This window comes from Mustelus asterias, chromosome 3 (genome assembly GCF_964213995.1).
Source record: "Mustelus asterias chromosome 3, sMusAst1.hap1.1, whole genome shotgun sequence".
Classification (NCBI taxonomy): domain Eukaryota; kingdom Metazoa; phylum Chordata; class Chondrichthyes; order Carcharhiniformes; family Triakidae; genus Mustelus; species Mustelus asterias.
In genome coordinates this window covers 27,778,841-27,798,473 of record NC_135803.1, presented here as the reverse complement: position 1 = coordinate 27,798,473, position 19,633 = coordinate 27,778,841, and the positions used below count along the sequence as shown (strand labels likewise).

General features: G+C 41.8%; 1 protein-coding gene across 1 annotated transcript in view; it reads right to left on the bottom strand.

The window, feature by feature from the left end:
- Positions 1-5,160: 5,160 nt before the first annotated feature.
- Positions 5,161-19,633, bottom strand: part of alg3 (ALG3 alpha-1,3- mannosyltransferase) — a 41,670-nt gene continuing 27,197 nt past the window's right edge. Inside the window, exons 6-9 of the mRNA XM_078206546.1 lie at positions 16,404-16,609; positions 13,242-13,317; positions 12,295-12,440; positions 5,161-10,194 (exon numbers count right to left, since the gene is read on the bottom strand). Of these exons, the coding sequence (XP_078062672.1) occupies positions 10,017-10,194; positions 12,295-12,440; positions 13,242-13,317; positions 16,404-16,609 (606 nt within the window). The 3' untranslated portion in view covers positions 5,161-10,016. The remainder of the gene's footprint in view (positions 10,195-12,294; positions 12,441-13,241; positions 13,318-16,403; positions 16,610-19,633) is intronic.

Sequence of the window (19,633 nt, the reverse complement as noted above, 5' to 3'; positions counted from 1 at the left end):
ATTATACAGGTTCATTCTCATTGGTCTTTTTGTCAAACTATAGGCCAAGAGCTTCTTCTTCGGGTGCAAATTGTGTTCAACGTTTTGCCAGTTTAAGTTTTTTTTTTGCTCAAGTTTCTGCTCAAACCTATCTCAATCTTACTGAATACAAAACTTTCCATGAACAGGAACAAATAGTCGTCTTAACGAATACCAACAGAAGGGGAAAACACTAATCGATACTGCATGAGAAGAAATTGCTGATTGGTTGGCAAGTAGAGTCTGATTGGTAGAGGTGTTGCCATGGAGCATGCACCAGGTGACTGACAATTAACTGCCAAGCATTGTTTGAAATTTAAAGCAGGCAGTTTGACCCTGATTGGTCAAGGCCTTGCTCTGAGCAATGCCTTAATTCCTCAGGGTCAAGGCGTCCATTCAAACTCATTCCTCAAACAGATTTGTCATAGATATTGCTCCCACTGAATTAATAACAAAGTTGTATTATATAATTTCTTCATTGTTGGGATACTAGAGCTTTTAGGTAATTTCAAAGAAATGGAAAACCAGTTTAAGTTTCACTGATTTGATAATCTTCCTTACTAAAAAGAGCTGATGAATTATTTTGGCTACACTAAAAGCCACCATTTGGTAAGTCAAGGTTTCATTGGGATTCTACAATATAACTGTTCAGGACCACAGCACCACCTTGTGTTGAATGTGTGATTTATTCTTACTTTTAATACTGTTCAGTTTAACAATCTGTAAAACATGCTACAATAACAACAGTAAAGTATTCAGCAAATCCGCAGCATCATGGAATGACACAGAGAGTTATCTGGTGGAATCTTCTGAACCCACCAGCAGTGGGAAGTTTGGCGAATGGGGGAGGGGGGGAACTTAATTTGATGCAAGGACAAAAATTAGTTTCCCGTCGGTGAAGATGAACTTCAGCAATTACGTTTTCGGGACTCAAAAGGCGTGTTAGATGAGAGTTAAGCTTCCCAACAAACAATGTCAGGAAGTGCTTTACCATGCATTAGCATGTCATGCACGTTCATTAAAAGGCCACCTCACTGGAATTATGTTCCCTCTCAAAATTAATTCCCCACCAGAAATTAGAATGTTCACGTTTAAGACTGTAAATAAATGGGGTGCACCTGGCGAGCTTCATTTCTTCCATGACTTTTGAGGTGAGTTGACATTGTTTTGGCCTTTTTGTGGACTGCTGACAAATCTTGACTCATATTGGGATTGGGTATGGGTAGGGCAAGATGCATGGAGGTTGGACATGGGGAGGCAGGGGAGGGGAGGGAAGCTGCCTCAGAAAGGAAGATACTTTCTGGAGAAGGGAGGGAGGTAGTGAGGTAATTAATGTCAGGATGTAGCAATGTGGGATGGAAGGAGGGGTTTTGTTGGATCTTGGGTTCCTGTGGCTTTTGGGCATCACGGGCTAGGCCAGCATTTATTGCCCATCGCTAGTTGCCCTTGAGAAGGTGCAGATGAGCTGCCTTCTTGAACCGCTGCAGTCCCTGAGATGTAGGTACACTCACAGTGCTGTTATGGATGGAGTTGCAAGATTTTGACCCGGCGACAGTGAAGGAACAGCAATATGTTTCCAAGTCAGGAGGGTGAGTGACTTGGAGAGGAACCTCCAGGTGGTAGTGTTCCCTACTCTTAGACCATAAGACCATTAGACATAGGAGCAGAATTAGACCACTCGGCCCATCAAGTCTGCTCTGCTATTGAATCATGGCTGATTTTTTTCTCATCCCCATTCTCCTGCTTTTTCCAAATACCCCTGATCCCTTTATTAATCAAGAACCTATCTATCTCTGTCTTAAAGACACTCAATGACCTGGCCTCCACAGCCTTCTGCAGCAAAGAGTTCCACAGATTCACCACCCTCTGGCTGAAGAAATTCTTCCTCATCTCTGTTCTAAAGGATCATCCCGTTAGCCTGAGGTTGTGCCCTCTGGTTCTAGTTTTTCCTGCTCGTGGAAACATCCTCTCCACATCCACTCTATCCAGGCCTCGCAGTATCCTGTAAGTTTCAATAAGATCCCCCCTCATCCTTCCAAACTCCAACGAGTGCAGACCCAGAGTCCTCAACCGTTCCTCATATAACAAGCTCTTCATTCCAGGGATCATTCTTGTGAACCATCTCTGGACCCTTTCCAAAGCCAGCACATCCTTCCTTAGATATGGGGCCCACAACTGCTCACAATACTCCAAATGGGGTCTGACCAGAGCCTTATACAGCCTCAGGAGTACATCCCTGCTCTTGTATTCTAGCCCTCTCGACATGAATGCTAACATTGCATTTGCCTTCCTAACTGCCGACTGAACCTGCATGTTAACCTTAAGAGAATCTTGAACAATGACTCCCAAGTCCCTTTGTGTTTCTGATTTCCTAAGCATTGTCCCATTTAGAAAATAGTCTATGCCTCTTTCCTCCTTCCAAAGTGCATAACCTCACACTTTTCCACATTGTATTCCATCTGCCACTTCGATGCCCTCTCTCCTAACCTGTCCAAGTCCTTCTGCAGCGCCCCTGCTTCCTCAATACTACCTGTCCCTCTACATATCTTTGTATCATCTGCAAACTTAGCAACAATGCCTTCAGTTCCTTCCTCCAAATCGTTAATGTATATTGTAAAAAGTTGCGATCCCAGCACTGACCCCTGAGGCACACCACTAGTCACTGGCTGCCATCCTGAAAAAGACCCCTTTATCCCCACTCTCTGCCTTCTGCCAGTCAACCAATCCTCTATCCATGACAGGATCTTATCCTTAACACCATGTGCACTTAACTTATTTAACAGTCTCCTATGCGGCACCTTGTCAATGGCCTTCTGGAAATCTAAATAAATCATGTCCACTGATTCTCCTTTATCTAACTTCCTTGTTACCTCCTCAAAGAACTCCTAACAGATTTGTCAGACATGACTTCCCCTTGACAAAGCCGTGCTGATTCAGTCCTACTTTATCATGCACTTCCAAGTACTCTGCGATCTCATCTTTAATAATGGACTCTAAAATCTTGCCAATGACCGAGGTGAGGCTAACCGGCCTATAATTTCCCGTCTGCTGCTTCCTTCCCTTCTCTTGTCCTTTGGCACGGTAGCACAGTGGTTAGCACTGCTGCCTCACAGCACCAGGGACCCAGGTTCGATTCCCGGCTTGGGTCACTGTGCGGAGTTTGCACATTCTCCCCGTGTCTGCGCGGGTTCCCTCCAGGTGCTCCAATTTCCTCCCACAGTCTGAAAGACGTGCTGGTTAGGCGCATTGGCCATGCTAAATTCTCCGTCAGCGTACCTGAACAAATGTCAGAGTGTGGCGACTAGGGGATTTTCACAGTGACTCCATTGCAGTGTTAATGTAAGCCTACTTGTGACACTAATAAATAAACTTTAAACTTGGTTGTGGTCATGGATTTGGAAAGTGCTGCCTAAGGAACATTGGTGAGTTCTTGCAGTGCATCTTGTGAATGGTACACACGGCTGCCACTGTTCGCCAATGGTGGATGGGTTGAAAGTTTGTGGAAAGAATAGGAATCAAGTGGGGCTGCTTTGTCCAGGATGGTGTAGAGCATCTTGAGTGTTGTTGGAGCTGCAAGTGGAGAGTATTCCATCACACTCTTGACTTTACTTTGTAGGTGGTGGACAAGCTTTGGGGGCCAGGAGGTGAATTACACACCACAGGATTCCTTGCCTTTGACCTGGTTTTGTAGCCACAGTATTTATATGGCTAATCCAGTTCAGCTTCTGGTTAATGGTAACCCCCAGGATGTTGATATTGGGAATTCAGTGATGGTAATGCCATTGAATGTCAAAGGGTGATGGTTAGATCCTCTTTTGTTGGAGATGGTCATTGTCTGGCACTTGTGTGGCATGAATATTATATTCTCCTTGTCAGCACCAAGCTTGGATATTGTCCAGGTCTTGCTGCATTTGGACATGGACTGCTTCAGTATCTGAGGAGTTGTGATGGTGCTGAACATTGTGCAGTCATCGGTGAACATCCCCACTTCTATCAGTGTACGTAAACCCACTTCTGACCTTATGATGGAAGGAAGGTCATTGATGAAGCATCTGAAGATGGTTGAGCCTAAGACACTATTCTGATTAGCTCCTGCAGTGATGCCCTGGAGCTGAGATGATTGACCTCCAACCATTACAACCATTTTCCTTTGTGCCAGGTCTGACACTAGCCAGCAGAGGGGTTTCCCCCTGATTCCCATTGACTCCAGTTTTGTTAGGGCTCCTTGATCCCACACCCAGTCAAATGCTGCCTTGATGTCAATGGCAGTCACTCTCATCTCACCTCTGGAGCAGAGATCTGTAGTCCAGGGTTTGAACCAAACTGCAATGAAGTCAGGAGCTGTGTCTTTTCTCTATTCCAGGTACCAGCAAGAAAAGTGAGAGGCTCAAAATGGAGACCAGCCACAGAACCAGCCTCAACCCTACCTCTAAGCAGGATGCCTCAGAGTGTGTGCCATCCTCCAGCACAGATATGATCACTTCAGTGTCTCCAAGTTCTCAAGGGCAATTAGAGATGGGCAATAAACGCTGGCTTCGGCAGTGGCTCCCACATCCTTGAAAAAAGACACCACAAATGCAGTGTGCAGGGTAATTTTGCAGGAGGTGTCAATTAAATCGCCGCCAGTGGGCTCCCGCGACTGGAGAACCAGAGACTTTTCAAAGTCAAAGTCCGGCAACCCCACTGACAGAAGTGGACACCTCCATTCCCAGTCACCTGCTTCATATTAAGTTGGAGCGCCAGCAGGGTCTGAGATCATGAGCAAAGCCCTCTGCAGTAACAGCTACTACCGTAGTGTGATCCTTGCAGTGGAGGCTTCCAGATAGATTGGAACCTCTGGCTCGGATGTCAACTCTCAATCCCACGTAAGTGAGAACATGCCATGGAGCCAGCCGATGGGATGGGGATCAGCACCACCTACCCCACCTCATCCTCCACACTCATTGGCATTGAAAATTCCACCTTTTAAGCCTGGGTCCCCTCATGTATGTTAACTAGATTCCCACTGTTGGGTATCACTATAGCATTATATTTTGACTTTGTATACAGAAGTGGATGTAGAACAACAGACAGACAGTTGGGCTGTACAAACAAGTTCATTAACAATGAGCGATACCGTACACACATGTACATCTAACCAGCTAATTTCTAAAAGTTTATTTTCTTACTTTCAGTTTTGGTGTGAAAATGAAAGTGAGGCAACTACATGGAAAATAAAACATTTTTGAAAAATATTTTTGCTTGTACAGTCTGAATACGAATGGTTTACAGAGACACTGTTCAGAAACTGAGGAAATTCTGATTAATGCATGATTATACATTTCACAAACTGTACAATTAAGACGGAAATGAAGATGCTTCAAAGCTCAACAAGAAAGTATATGGAAGTGGTGGATTGCTGATGCCTGTTACAGTGACGTTTACAAAACACATTGCACTCATCTAAACACCATCAAGTTCAACTTTTAGAGGTTTTGTCTGCTCAGAAATGTACACAATTTGGAGGGATGTGAAGATACTCGGTTTATTTGGAATTGGCATCTATTTAGGAATAGGTCCATTTAAAATGCATTGAAAACGGTGTCCAGTCCAGAACTTGTGAATTTTTAAATGGAAACATTTGATCTTGCGTTAGTTTGCTATACATAATTTTACAGTCAGTGAAGCTAGCTTTAAGGAGCATCTAAAAACAACAGACTGCAACTTGAGGAGTGGGGTATCGATGGTGAACGGTCAGTGTTTGCTGTCATTACTCCTTTGAAACTGTGAGATGCACAGATGAATGCACAAATGAAGTTTTAGCCGGTCAGTCTCCACCATGGGCGCTCAGTTGCCTGAAACCAGTAAGAATTTCAATTTTCTGCTCATACAATGCCATCTGTAATCCCTTAAGTTGACTGCATTTGTTGCCAATGCCGTGAATGCGCAGTTCTAGTGTTTCACTCCATTGTCACTGTGAGTGACAGAGTGAGCAGCAGCCAGAAGTCAACAAGGAGCAACATGGTGGTGCTTCAACTTGGCTTATTTAGGGAAACAAATATTAGAATACTGGAATGTTCTTCTTCTCTCCATCCTCTTTGGGAAAAAGGGTCTGCTTCCATCCCTCCACCCCTGGGCCTTCCTTCAGTGCCATCCATCCTCAAATGCAGTTCCTCCGAGAGCCTCAAACTAACCTGTTAACAGGTGGATGAAGGCTGAACCACACACAAATTCCTGGCCACCTGTTCCGTGAGCTCCTGATGAGGCAGTTTTGTTCAGGGCAACTTAATGGCAGAGCTTGTGAGCTTGGATGCTGCCCCCACCTGTTACCTATTAGCCCCCAACCCTCAACTTGCTCACTGGTTCACATGCCTGACAATCAAACCATCAGCACAGTAATTTGCGCCCTGACAAAGAAAGCTTTGAGGCAGGCTGGCTTTCTGTGCATGCGCGAACCAGTGCATATAAACAGACAGGTATCGGTGGCCATCTTAGGCAGCCATTTTGCATTGGCAGGAGACGGTGTAAAACACTACACTTTACTCAATCAGGTGTGACTGGCGAGTAATAAAATTGGGTGAACAATAGAATTAGCTCAAGAAAAAATATAATTGTACCGGGCTGTATAATGATTAATTAGCAGATATTTTGACTAAATATTTTTCAGCATGTTTTAGCTTCTACCTTCACTCCAAGTGCATGCTCCAATCTTTAGTTTGCTTGCTGTAAAGATTTTTTTTAAAAACTGATTTTATTTTAGTGCTTTTTTGTTCTGTTTCAGGGGCTGTAAAAATCTTTTAATGTGAGTGGCTGCTTAGAAAGCCTGACGACATCTCTCCAGCTCCACATTGCAGTGTTCTTTACCAGGAAATGCCCAATTAGCTTTAGTAGCACTGTACAATAATAGATGCGAAATTCTCACAAAAGTGATTGCTAGATCTGTAAATGAGCCTTAATTCAAATAAGCGGCAAGTGGCCTTGTTTCGCTATTGACAGTAAAATCCGGTCCAATCATAGAATCCCTACAGCGCAGAAGGAGGTCATTTGGCCTATCGAGTCTGCATCAACAACAATCCCACCCAGGCCCTATGCCCATAAGCATGTATTTACCCTGCTAATCCCCCTGACACTAAGGGGCAATTTAGCATGGCCAATCAACCTAACCCACATATCTTTGGACAGTGGGAGGAAACCGGAAGACCAAGGAGGAAACCCATGCAGACACGGGGAGAATGTGCAAACTCCGCACAGACAGTGATCCGAGGCCGGAATTGAATCCAGGTTCCTGGCGCTGTGAGGCAGCAGTGCTAACCACAGTGCCATTCACAATATTTCCTAGCAAATTTGCTTTCTTTCGAAATACTGGAACAGAGTTTTCTGAAGTTTTCACTTTGTTTTTGATGTGTGTGGCAATGGGCAGCCTACATTTTGCACAGCTCCAGGGAACCTTTTACAGGGTAGACAGAAATTCCACTTTTCCTCAAAGAACAACTTGAGCCTGAAAATCTGTACCATCCTGGGTGGATGCCTGATAAATGGGCACAAATTCAGCCAAGACCCAAGCTTGTTGCACCCACAATAGCATCGGTGTAAGGTGGGGCAGGGCAGAGGGTGGCAGCATAAAGGTTACTGGCAAATTTAGAATCAGCATTGACATGCCTGGTTTTACCACATGCAGGTCCAGCTGACAGTCCAGGCTGGAATCTTGGAGGGGTGGGAAGACAAAATATCTTTTACAAGTGGGCCTGATTCAGGAAGCTACTGGAGTTTTCTGGTCACTTCTGCATGGGGGTGCCCACAATCTAGCAAAGGCTCATTATGTGTTACTGAAATAAAAGCAAAATACTGCAGGAAATCTAAAATAAAAACAGAAAATGCTGGAAAATCTGTTCTGATTGAGAGTCATTTTGAGCTTGAAACATTAACTCTCATAGAAATCATAGAATCATAGAAAGCCTACAGTACAAAAAGAGGCCATTCGGCCCATCAAGTCTGCACCGACCACAATCCCACCCAGGCCCTACCACTATATCCCTACAGATTTACCCACTAATCCCTCTAACCTACGCATCTCAGGACACTAAGGGCAATTTTTAGCATGGCCAATCAACCTAACCCACACATCTTTGGACTGTGGGGGGAAACCGGGGCACCCGGAGGAAACCCACGCAGACACAGGGAGAATGTGCAAACTCCACACAGACAGTGACCCAAGCCGGGATTCGAACCCAGGTCCCTGGAGCTGTGAAGCAGCAGCGCTAACCACTGTGCTACCGTGCCGCTCTTTTTTTCTCTTCACAGATGTTGCCAGACCTGCTGAGTTTACCCAGCATTTTCGGTTTTCATCTCACTAAATGTGAGCCATTTCCCTGATCCCACATCTTTTGTCAGTTTTACTGGCAGAGGACATGGACAGCCTAGCACTTTAACCAAGATACAAAAGCTGTGGATTTTCAGATTCCCTGGCTGCTGTCCTTCATATTTCAGGGAGGTGCTTTGCTTCAATGTGCTCTGGAAGCTACTGCCTGCTTGAAAGTGTGTGACAATGTGCACCTTCAACATTAATTTCAATTGAACTCACACTAAAATGCCCAGTTAAAGCTGTCAGTTTTAAAGTTTTTTTTAAAGTTAAGGTTTATTTATTATTGTCACAAGTAGGCTTACATTAACACTGCAATGAAGTTACTGTGAAAATCCTCTGGTCGCCACACTCCAACCCCATGTTCGGGTTCACTGAGGGAGAATTTAGCATAGCCAATGCATCTAACCAGCACTGTGGGAGGAAACCAAAGCACCCGGAGGAAACCCACACGGGCACGGGGAGACCATACAAACTCCACACTGACAGTGACCCAAGCAGGATAAATGTGTGGGGGGCTTTCTAAATTGTAGAGGTTATGTGGACTGCGACAAAAGAAGTCTATGTGGTCTATCTGGAGCTGTCCATACAGATATTTGCTGGATAAAAATATTCACATTATTGCAGATTCCTTTATAAAATTATTTCTCTTTGATTATAAACTTAATGGCTAGTAAAAAATAAGTTTCTACATTTATTCAGCAAAACCTGAGCATACATTATTCAAAAAGCCTGCCTCAGCATACCTTATAGCAATGGGAATCTTTGCCTTTTATATCAGTATTACTCATACACTGCATGCCTGAAAAATAAATACTAGCACATTTGATCTGCTCTCATATCAATTACTATCTTATAAAAATTCTGTAATTTGTTCAGTTTATAGATCACACATATCGGACTCTTAACCCTAAGCATTTAGCTCAACGTGAAATCTTATAGAGATATCGAAATCTTTACAAAGTCAATTTGTTGCTCTCTTTATGTTGGTATGGCCACACCAACTGATGCAACTGGACTTCTAATAAACTCCCATTCATTCCATCATTTAATCAGAGACTAATTCTAATGGATTCTGTAAACAGACACAAAATTCATCAAGAATGAAGCTAAATCTGTAGTTCAATGTCCATTTTAAAAAGCTGCATTCTTAAAATTGTGGCCGTCACTTATTTTACACCTGAAATCTTCCAAAGAATTCCTTGTTTTGTGTAGGAAGGTGGTTGCTGCTGCGGGAGGATTAAAAATACATGATGCTGAGAAACAACGTGTGAAGACAAATCACTCTAAAATTATAAATAAGTACAGCATTGATCTTTTTCTCCATTTCCATCTTTCCATTCTATTGGGATAATAGCTCTGCTTACTTCTCAGCAAAAAAATAATCATTGTAAACCAAAACCTAAAAGATAGTAAGAGAGAAAAGAAAACATTAGGAGACAGCTGGGAAGTGCAAAATGGCATCCAGAGAAAACCAAAGCTGCAGATATCCAACTCGTATAAAATGGTTTGGTGTCCATTATGGCCATGGGATCACAAATCTATAACATACTTCAGGCTGCGAGTCACCACGAATATGTGTTTTGTTCTCTTAATTTCTCCCCTAGCTATATCAAATTCTGAATTCAGCAGTGCCTTGGGGAATCTTCAAGTCCAAAGATCAGTTTTTCTTTTTCAATACATCAGGGTCATCGGTTGGTGCACTCTTCTCAGGCTCTGCATGACCATACCATAGAGATAGTAGAATAATCAGGTGGCAGACATGGAGCGAAATTGAGCTGTATACAGTCGAAGGATAGGTGTTCCAGGACAGCTCAATTAATCCCAGAATAAGTACTCTGAAAGAGGAATTAAAGATGGCATCAACACAATTTCTAAATGACCTACCTTTAACACCTTTTTAAACAGTACAAATCTGCATATAGGTAATCTCTATTAACTGTCTGTCATTAATTGATTTGAGGGCATCCACATATGCCCAGTGATAAGTAAATAGTAAGCCCCAAGGTTTAACCACTCCCGTTTCTCAATCCAAATCATTCAATCTGTGCCAGCAGCATGAAAATAACTTCAACTCTCTGGGCACTGCTTGAACTCTGGACACTGCTATCTATATACCTAACGGGAACAGAATCAAGTAAAATTATCATGCGTGTGTTTGAGAAGGGGAGTTGGGGGTTGGGGGCGGGGGGGGGGTTGGTGGGGGAATAGTAGCATGTGCAAGAGGAAAGAGAGGTTTTATATAAATGTTTTTCTCCTGTATGCATCTGACCAACTGTTTAAATTCGATTGATACAGAAAGCATCACAATGCACAAACTCCTTACTGTTCACTAACAATTATTTGAAAATTGTTACTCCCAGTAATAAAAGAATCTGTGACCTGGAAAACAACTATAGATTCTATACTTCCCAATTCAAGCACCTGTGAGCAGACAGGATTAATATAAAAAATTAAACCCATTTCAAACTGTAGATTTTACATACAGAATTTGAGAATGGCGGCTTTCCATCTCGTGAAACAATGGTTTGTGCAGCTGGCTTCATGAAGGACACCAGCATTTGTTTGACGGTGATCTCATTAAACGTGGAGGATGCTGCAGAGGCATTGCTGATGGAATTTCTCTGGTGCTCTTACACTTCGCTGATACAGTGTCGGTCTCACTGCAGTACGAAAGTGTGATGATGACAACTGCTCTGTACACAAGGACTTTTGTTGACTTGTGGAGCTCCTGGTTGTCAAACACACTGCGGAATTTGGTTGAGAAAAACAGCAAAACTCAATAGAAACTATGGAGTATTTTTTTAAGGAGGAATCATTATTGGCATCCAAATGCCAGCCGGAAGTTAAAGTTAAAAGAAAAGGCATTTACACCACAATGCTAAAGCAAAATACTGCAGATACTGGAAACCTGAAATAAGAACAGTAAATGCTAGAAATACTCAGCAGATCAGGAAGCAGCTGTGGAGAGAAAAATAGAACAAACACTTGCAGGCCTGAAATGTCAGCTATTTCCTTTTCTCTTCACATATTTTCAGTTTCTATTATTGTCCTGTTCTGGTTGGTTTTCTAGATGTGGAGATGCCGGCGTTGGACTGGGGTAAACACAGTAAGAGTTTTAACAACACCAGGTTAAAGTCCAACAGGTTTATTTGGTAGCAAATACCATTAGCTTTCGGAGCGCTGCTCCTTCGTCAGATGGAGTGGAAATCTGCTCTCAAACAGGGCACAGAGACATAAAATCAAGTTACAGAATACTGATTAGAATGCGAATATTGGTTGGCTGTCGATATTCACATTCTAATCAGTATTCTGTAACTTGATTTTGTGTCTCTGTGCCCTGTTTGAGATTAATAGAGATTTCCACTCCATCTGACGAAGGAGCAGCGCTCCGAAAGCTAATAGTATTTGCTACCAAATAAACATGTTGGACTTTAACCTGGTGTTGTTAAAACTCTTACTGGTTTTCTAGAAACATTGATTTAAGTTATTCCACTGGCCATGAAAAGCCATCTTTTCTTCCTCCAGAGTTCTACACATGTATCCTGCTGGTTACTTTATTTTATCAAGATGTGCCTGTTCTTTGAATGCAACAAAATTTAGGGGTAAAAATCGGGTTTGAAATCAATGAGTAAGCCAATTAGGTGGGGTGTCAATTTGCTATTCTTTATTTGGTACTACTGCTCAAGATGAATTTGGTCTCTTAATGTCTTCATGAATATCTCACTTTGCATGTTTGAAGGAGTATATTGCAAGCAGAAATTGCTCTTGCTATTATCTATTTAGCTCTGAATTCTAATTTTTGATTCTCTCTTATCTCTTGTTCAGAGGTTTTACAAGAAATGTAAAATAAACAAATCACTTAAGACCTATTCTATTACATATAATACAAAGAACCATGGTGTAGATATTGCTCTACAGAAAATGGTGAGACTCACTTGAGAAGATGAGCAAGCTTTTTCACATGCATACTCCATAAGAGGTATGGCAGAGTATGAAAGTACCAGACGTAGAACTGATAGTGTAGTGATCGGCTGAAACAGATCCCGATGAAATTGGAGGTAAAGAGGACAAATACAATCTGTGTTCATCAGTAAAGGAAAAAGGAGTTAAGATATAGAAAATCTGATTTCAGTGACAGAGCTAACACGGTGGGTTGGAGGAACAAGTCACCTTACAGCAGCATACAACATGAACAGCAATTCTGTCGTTATCCAACCAGCAAAAACCAAATGATTTCATGAGGCAAGAATTCCAGAAGTACGTACCGACTTAGGAATGAAAGGATGGTTTGCTCCCCAGATCTGTTTATATTCCACTCATATTCCCTGTCCTAACATTATCATCTCTTGCCTTGATTAGTACTGCAATACATCGAGGATTTGCAACTTAAAACAATGATATGACCCAATTACGTTCCTTGCATCACAGAAACAAAGTGACTCCAATTTTGCTAAAACGTTGAAGCAATTTATGAGAGTGATTTTCAAACTCTGTCAGGGACACCTTACAAATACTAATGGAGCCTGGAGACCACCGCAAATCCTGACATATTCTTATGGGCAGCATGCATATATCAGCACAAAGACACGTGGCTTGAAGGTCAGTTTATGCTACTCAAAGAAAACAATGTCACTGTTGGGAGTTTTTTTATATATATACACATAGTAATAGAAATTACTTGGCAGGAAATTGATGATCCTACAGACTATTCATGGACACATTTGAAAAACACTCATTTAGAGCTTTAGCACTCGAGCTTACATTATATGTATCCATAAGAGTGGCTTTCCGTCCCAACTTGCTTCCCCTGACATCTATGCTGTATCTTTACTTTTACTATCATAAATAAGAGTAATGATACAGTGAATTTTGGAAGGATATGATCTGCTGTCACATTTTCATGTTGCATTTTTCTCTCTTCTGGGGCCTTCAGAAGTGAAAGCATTTGCTCCTCAGATCTGTGACACATAAACCAAGGAACAGAAATTAGTACAATACCTGCAAGAAAATCAATAGGATTAAGATACAGGCTTGTAGTAAATTGGAACAAATTACTTTCTCTTGTGGGTTATTGGAAGTTTCTCACGCCTGTTCTATGCAAGACTTTAGAAATGTTCAATATCTAGAGCAGCAATATTTAACTAATCTTGTCTGCCTCCTATTTCTACCCGGCCTATGGAACTCCAACTTTGGATCCTTCCTACTGGCGGAGAAAAAAAAACTTTTGATGGATTTGTGGGAATTTTGAAAGGTTAAAACTCAATGTTACGGATTCTAGTGAACATAGAACAGTACAGCACAGAACAGGCCCTTCGGCCCACGATGTTGTGCCGAATACAACTAAATCACACAACTTCCTCTTCTCTTCCACCTAACATATTGTGTATCCCTCAGGTAGGGTCTGATATGCAAATCTAGGATGCAGCTGCTAACAAAACCTGTTTCTACCAGTGTGTTTTACCACAAGTGAAAGCTTTTCATTAATGGCCCGACATTAGCTCATCTGTGATGATGAGGAGAACCATCTTGGCACAAATGACTGGCCTGGGCTCACAAAGGCTGAGGTAGAGATTTCCAGAACAGATATCATTACAGTGGCTGAGAGTACAAGAAGGCAAAAGGAAGGACAAAGAGAAAAATGTAAGAGTAGAGAGGGAACAGAGTAGGAAGGGCAGAGAAGTAGAGAGATAGAAGGGAATGCTGTTAGAGAGTGAGATGAAAGTGCAAGTAGAAGGACATAGAAATGAAGGAGTGGTCAACAAGACAGAGAGAGAATTAAGTAAAAACAGAGAGGTGAAGACAGAAAAAGAGAAAGGCTGAAATTAAAGTGAAGATACTGGGAAAAGCCTGGGAACTACAGGCCAGTGAGCCTCACATCTGTCGTGGGTAAGTTGTTGGAAGGTATTTTGAGATACAGGATCAACAGGCATTTAGAGACGCAAGGACTGATTAGGGACAATCAGCATGGCTTTGCGAGTGAAAAATCATGTCTCACAAATTTGATTGAGTTTTTTGAAGGGGTAACCAAGAAGGTAGATGAGGGCAGTGCAGTTGATGTTGTCTACATGGACTTTAGCAAGGCCTTTGACAAGGTACCGCATGGTAGGTTGCTGCATAAGGTTAAATCTCATGGGATCCAGGGTGAGGTAGCTAAATGGATACAAAATTGGCTTGATGACAGAAGCCAGAGGGTGGTTGTAGAGAGTTGTTTTTCAAATTGGAGGCCTGCGTGACCAGCGGTGTGCCTCAGGGATCAGTGCTGGGTCCAGTGTTATTTGTCATTTATATTAATGATTTGGATGAGAATATAGGAGGCATGGTTAGTAAGTTTGCAGATGACACCAAGATTGGTGGCATAGTGGACAGTGAAGAAAGTTATCTCTGATTGCAATGGGATCTCGATCAATTGGGCCAATGGGGTGACAAATGGCAGATGGAGTTTAATTTAGACAAATGCCAGGTGATGCATTTTGGTAGATTGAACCAGGGCAGGACTTACTCAGTTAATGGTAGGGCGTTGGGGAGAGTTACAGAACAAAGAGATCTAGGTACATGTTCATAGCTCCTTGAAAGTGGAATCACACGTGGACAGAGTGGTGAAGAAGGCATTCGGCATGCTTCGTTTCATTGATCAGAACATTGAATACAGGAGTTGGGACGTCTTGTTGAAGTTGTACAAGACATTGGTAAGGCCACACTTGGAATACTGTGTACAGTTCTGGTCACCTTATAGAAAGGATATTATTAAACTAGAAAGAGTGCAGAAAAGATTTACTAGGATGCTACCGGGACTTGATGGTTTGAGTTGTAAGGAGAGGCTGGATAGACTGGGACTTTTTTCTCTGGAGCGTAGAAGGCTGAGAGGTGATTTTAAAGAGGTCTATAAAATAATGAGGGGCACAGATCAGCTAGATAGTCAATATCTTTTCCCAAAGGCAGGGGAGTCTAAAACTAGAGGGCATAGGTTTAAGGTGAGAGGGGAGAGATACAAAAGTGTCCAGAGGAGCAATTTATTCACACAGAGGGTGATGAGTGTCTGGAACAAGACCACAAAATCATGGTTTATTGCTGTAAAAACCCATCTGGTTCACTAATGTTCTTTCAGGAAGGAAATCTGCCGTCCTTACCTGGCCTAGTCTACATGTGACTCCTGAGCCACAGCAATGTGGTTAACTCTTAAATGCCCTCATGGGTGGGCAAGAAATGCTGGCCCAGCCAGCGATGCCCATGTCCCACGAACAAGTAAAAAAGTGGATCCAACTGAGGGAAGGGTTATCTCTGTACCAGAAAGGACACCATATATTCAGAATCTTGGCAACTCTGAAATATTGTTCAAGGCATTTTCCATAAATGAAATGAAAACTTAGTTTCTATAAAAAGGGTTAAAAACATTTTGAAAATATGCTTTGGGATTTGTAATGTAGCTGACTATACCACAGTAGAGTTGTTTGGTTAATCCTTTGGGGCTTTTCAACAGGGCAGAATCTAGTTGAACACCCACGGATGTAAGTGGTAGAGATGTCATAATAGTCAGCCACTCTCAATTTGGTTCATTTGACAATTCCGGTATTGGATGGTGTGGGAAAGGCAAACGATTAACAAAAATGTCGACAGGTGAATCAGGAGTAATTTTCTTCAAAGGTTTCATTCAGGCATAATGCGAAAGCAAAATAGTGAGTGCACATCATCGGGACAGAATAATCTTGCATTGCTTCTTGGAGTGCTTGGTGGCAACACTACATATTCTCAAGTACAGACTTTTCTCAACTTGACAAACACAAAAATGGCACACAAAAAGTTACAAAAAGCACACCCAATTATTTCCATTGAATAAAAGCAAAGTACTGCGGATGCTGGGAATCTGAAACAAAAACAGAAAATGCTGTAAAATCTCAGCAGGTCTGACAGCATCTGTGGGGAGAGAAAAGATGCTGTCAGACCTGCTGAAATTTTTCCAGCATGTTCTGTTTTTATTTCCATTGAATGATGTGCATTCTACACCTGAATAGACATACTGCACGTAAAACTGATCAAGGACATTTACTTGTTCCATCTGTAGACGGCAAAGAGGATCAAGATACTCAGGTGTGCCACAAGCAGTGCAAGATGGAAATAACGATTCAGGAAGATCTCTTCAGGCAGAAAACGCCAGTTCACCGTCCACTTGAAGAGAAACTGGCGGCCTAGGTCGAAAGCACTTGTCACATACCCAGCTGGATTCTCCATCAGGAAAGGCAAGCCCAAAACTACCTAAATAATGTACAAGGAAGAAAAATAATATTTGGATTGCAGCATTACACAGAATCATGCAGCACAGAAGGCGGCCGTTCGGCCCATCATGCCTGTTAGCTCTTTGAAAGACTATTCAATTAATCCCGCTCTCCTGCTCTTTCCTACAACCATGTAAATGTTTCTTTTACAAAGTATCCATTCAATTCTGTTGAAACTATTTTTTAAAACCACAGTTGACCATTTTTCTCCCTGATCAAGCAATACTGTGAATCAATGAATGCTCTAATTATTTTTGTTGTGTGCAGCCAATTTGTGTAATTGCATGGCCCCTTCATTTTTTTTTTGCATAGCCACAGATGGGCGCTTACGTAAATAAAGGGGAAAATTAATGAGCAGCCTGACGCAGGAACTCATGAGTTGCTGCACAGCCTATAGGGGACATTGCTGCCGTGATAACATCATTTCTTAAGTACGTTGATTTAGTTCTACATTCAATTGAATATTAACTGGAGGAGATGCTGATAACGTGTGACAGTATTATATAAGTTGAAGCGAACATGTAAACCTGAAGTGACTGCCTCTTCAAATGACATGATAGATAATACGAGGAAAGTCCTTTCATGCTGCATTTATTCAATGTAAGTATGGTTAAAGCCGCAAACAAATACTTACCTTTCCCAATGGATAAGAACAGTTCTGTTGGTAAAATTGCTTTGTTGGTTGGTGTGACATGAACATGATTAATTCTGTATTCAATAGAAAGCTACTTTATATTACCAATAGTGTTGGCTGCAACCACCTCTTTTAGCAGAGTGGTGCCTCCAAATGTCACCTTGGTTTACACTGCTGGTCTATAGTAAACCTTAGAAACAGTGTAACCTATGAGTGTCATCAATATTTGATTGGAGATCTCACTGTTTAGAGAACCAACAGTGAGAAGCCTCACAGCATTAGGTTAAAGTCCAACAGGTTTATTTGGAATCACGAGCTTTTGGAGTGCTGCTCCTTCATCAGGTGAGTGATGACTCACCTGATGAAGGAGCAGCACTCCGAAAAGCTCGTGATTCCAAATAAACCTGTTGGACTTTAACCTGGTGTTCAGAGACTTCTTACTGTGCCCACCTCAGTTCATCGCCGGCATCTCCACGTCAAGAGAACCAACCTATAAAGGAGGCAGAAACAAAAACAGAAAATGCTGGAAAATTTCAGCAGGTTTGACAGCATCTGTGGAGAGAGAAAAAAGCCAACGTTTCTAGTTTGGATGACCCTTCGTCAGAGCTGGTCTGACAAAGGGTCATCCTGACTTGAAACACTGGCTCTGCTCTCTCTCCACAGATGCTGTCAGATTTGCTGAGATTTTCCAGCATTGTCTGTTTTTATTTCAGATTCCAGCATCCGCAGTATTTGGCTTTTATCTACGAGGAGGCAGGTTTACCTCCACTTTTGGAACTTATGAATACACTCATACATTAAAAGTAGCTTTGCAGCGGTTGGGAAGTAATGCACAAATAATTTTTCAGTAAACCAGTGACACAATAAAAGCATTCAAGTGTAAAGTAGTTAATCCACAGTTGAAGAAACTGCTTTGCATAAAAACATTTTCAGTGTGTCCATAAACTAAACTAACATCTGTTCACCTGTTCCTTTTTCCACATAAAGGGATTTGAGCAACAATGAATTGTTTGCTCTCAAAGATCAGCAAGGCAGTGAGTCACTGCTGAACAGTGATTGAAAGGTTTATTTAGCAGCTTATAAACAATGAGATGGAGAACTGCACATTGAAAGCAAACTCTCAATATCGAGTTAAGCCACATTAATCTCACAGCCTTACATTTCAAAATGAACACATTATTTGGACTGCTTCAACATTTCAAACAGTCTACTGAAATTCTACATCGTTTTGGGGCAGATTCCCATTTTTCTATCACCTTACAACTGCAAGATCAGTAGTCTTCCCACTTTGTTTCTCCTTTTTTGACATAGATCCAACTTACAGTGTTAGCAGCACATGAGAAGGGAGCCCTTTATCTGGAAATTTCAAACAGTGAATTAATGTTCTCCAGGATATGATGGGTGTTCATATAGTGGTTAAGGGTATGGTGACAATGTAATTACGTGAGAGTTAAGTGGCAGAGCACATCACTTACAGGTTTCAGCTACCTGCTGTTTGCCTAGTAAGGAGTCAAACTTGGACAAAGTTGTCTAATGAGAGCAAGAAATTATGCTGTTTTTAAGGTCAAGTTAGGTCCAAGATGACATATGCGGCAATGAAAAATTGAAACCATTAAGCCCCTGTAGGGAACAGACAAAGCTACTTGTATTCATTGATAGAATTGCAACTGATGACAATGCATTGAGGTAACTAAAAAGACTGGTAATTCCATGCAAAGTGGCTGGAGTAAGCCACCTGATCGATACTGATGTAGTCACCCGTGACATACCCTTGCTGTTTAGTAAGCCTTCCATGAAAAAGGTGCAAATGAAACTGAACATGGAGTATGATAAAGCAATTGTCTTTGGAAACAATCAATGGATCAGCAGTTTACTCAATCAGGTTTACTGATTTAGATATTGGTTTAAATATCAAGTAGAATAGGTCTGGAATAGAAACATAGAAGATAGGAGCAGGAGGAGGTTATTTGGCCCTTCGAACCTACTCCGCCATTCATCACGATCATGGCTGATCATCCAACTCAATGCCTAATCCTGCTTTCTCTATATCTAGCCACCTCTTGAATATATTCAATGTGTTGGCATAACTTGGAATAGCTTCAAATCAGCAATTCTATTTAAAGGGTGTTGTTTCTATATTGGTTAATTATGCTAGGTCAACACAAAGATGATGTTACATCTGAAGAGACAGAGCAGCTGAATTGGTTATACACTCAGGCAAGGCCACATGCTAGTTTTGTTGTATTGGAAGTACTGTGATGGAACACCCTAAAGCTGAGGATTTACGGGAAAATTAAGCATTAAGAAAATTAAATCAGGAGAAATGCGCACTTAAGTTTCCATCCATGAGTGACCCATAGAGCAAGAAGT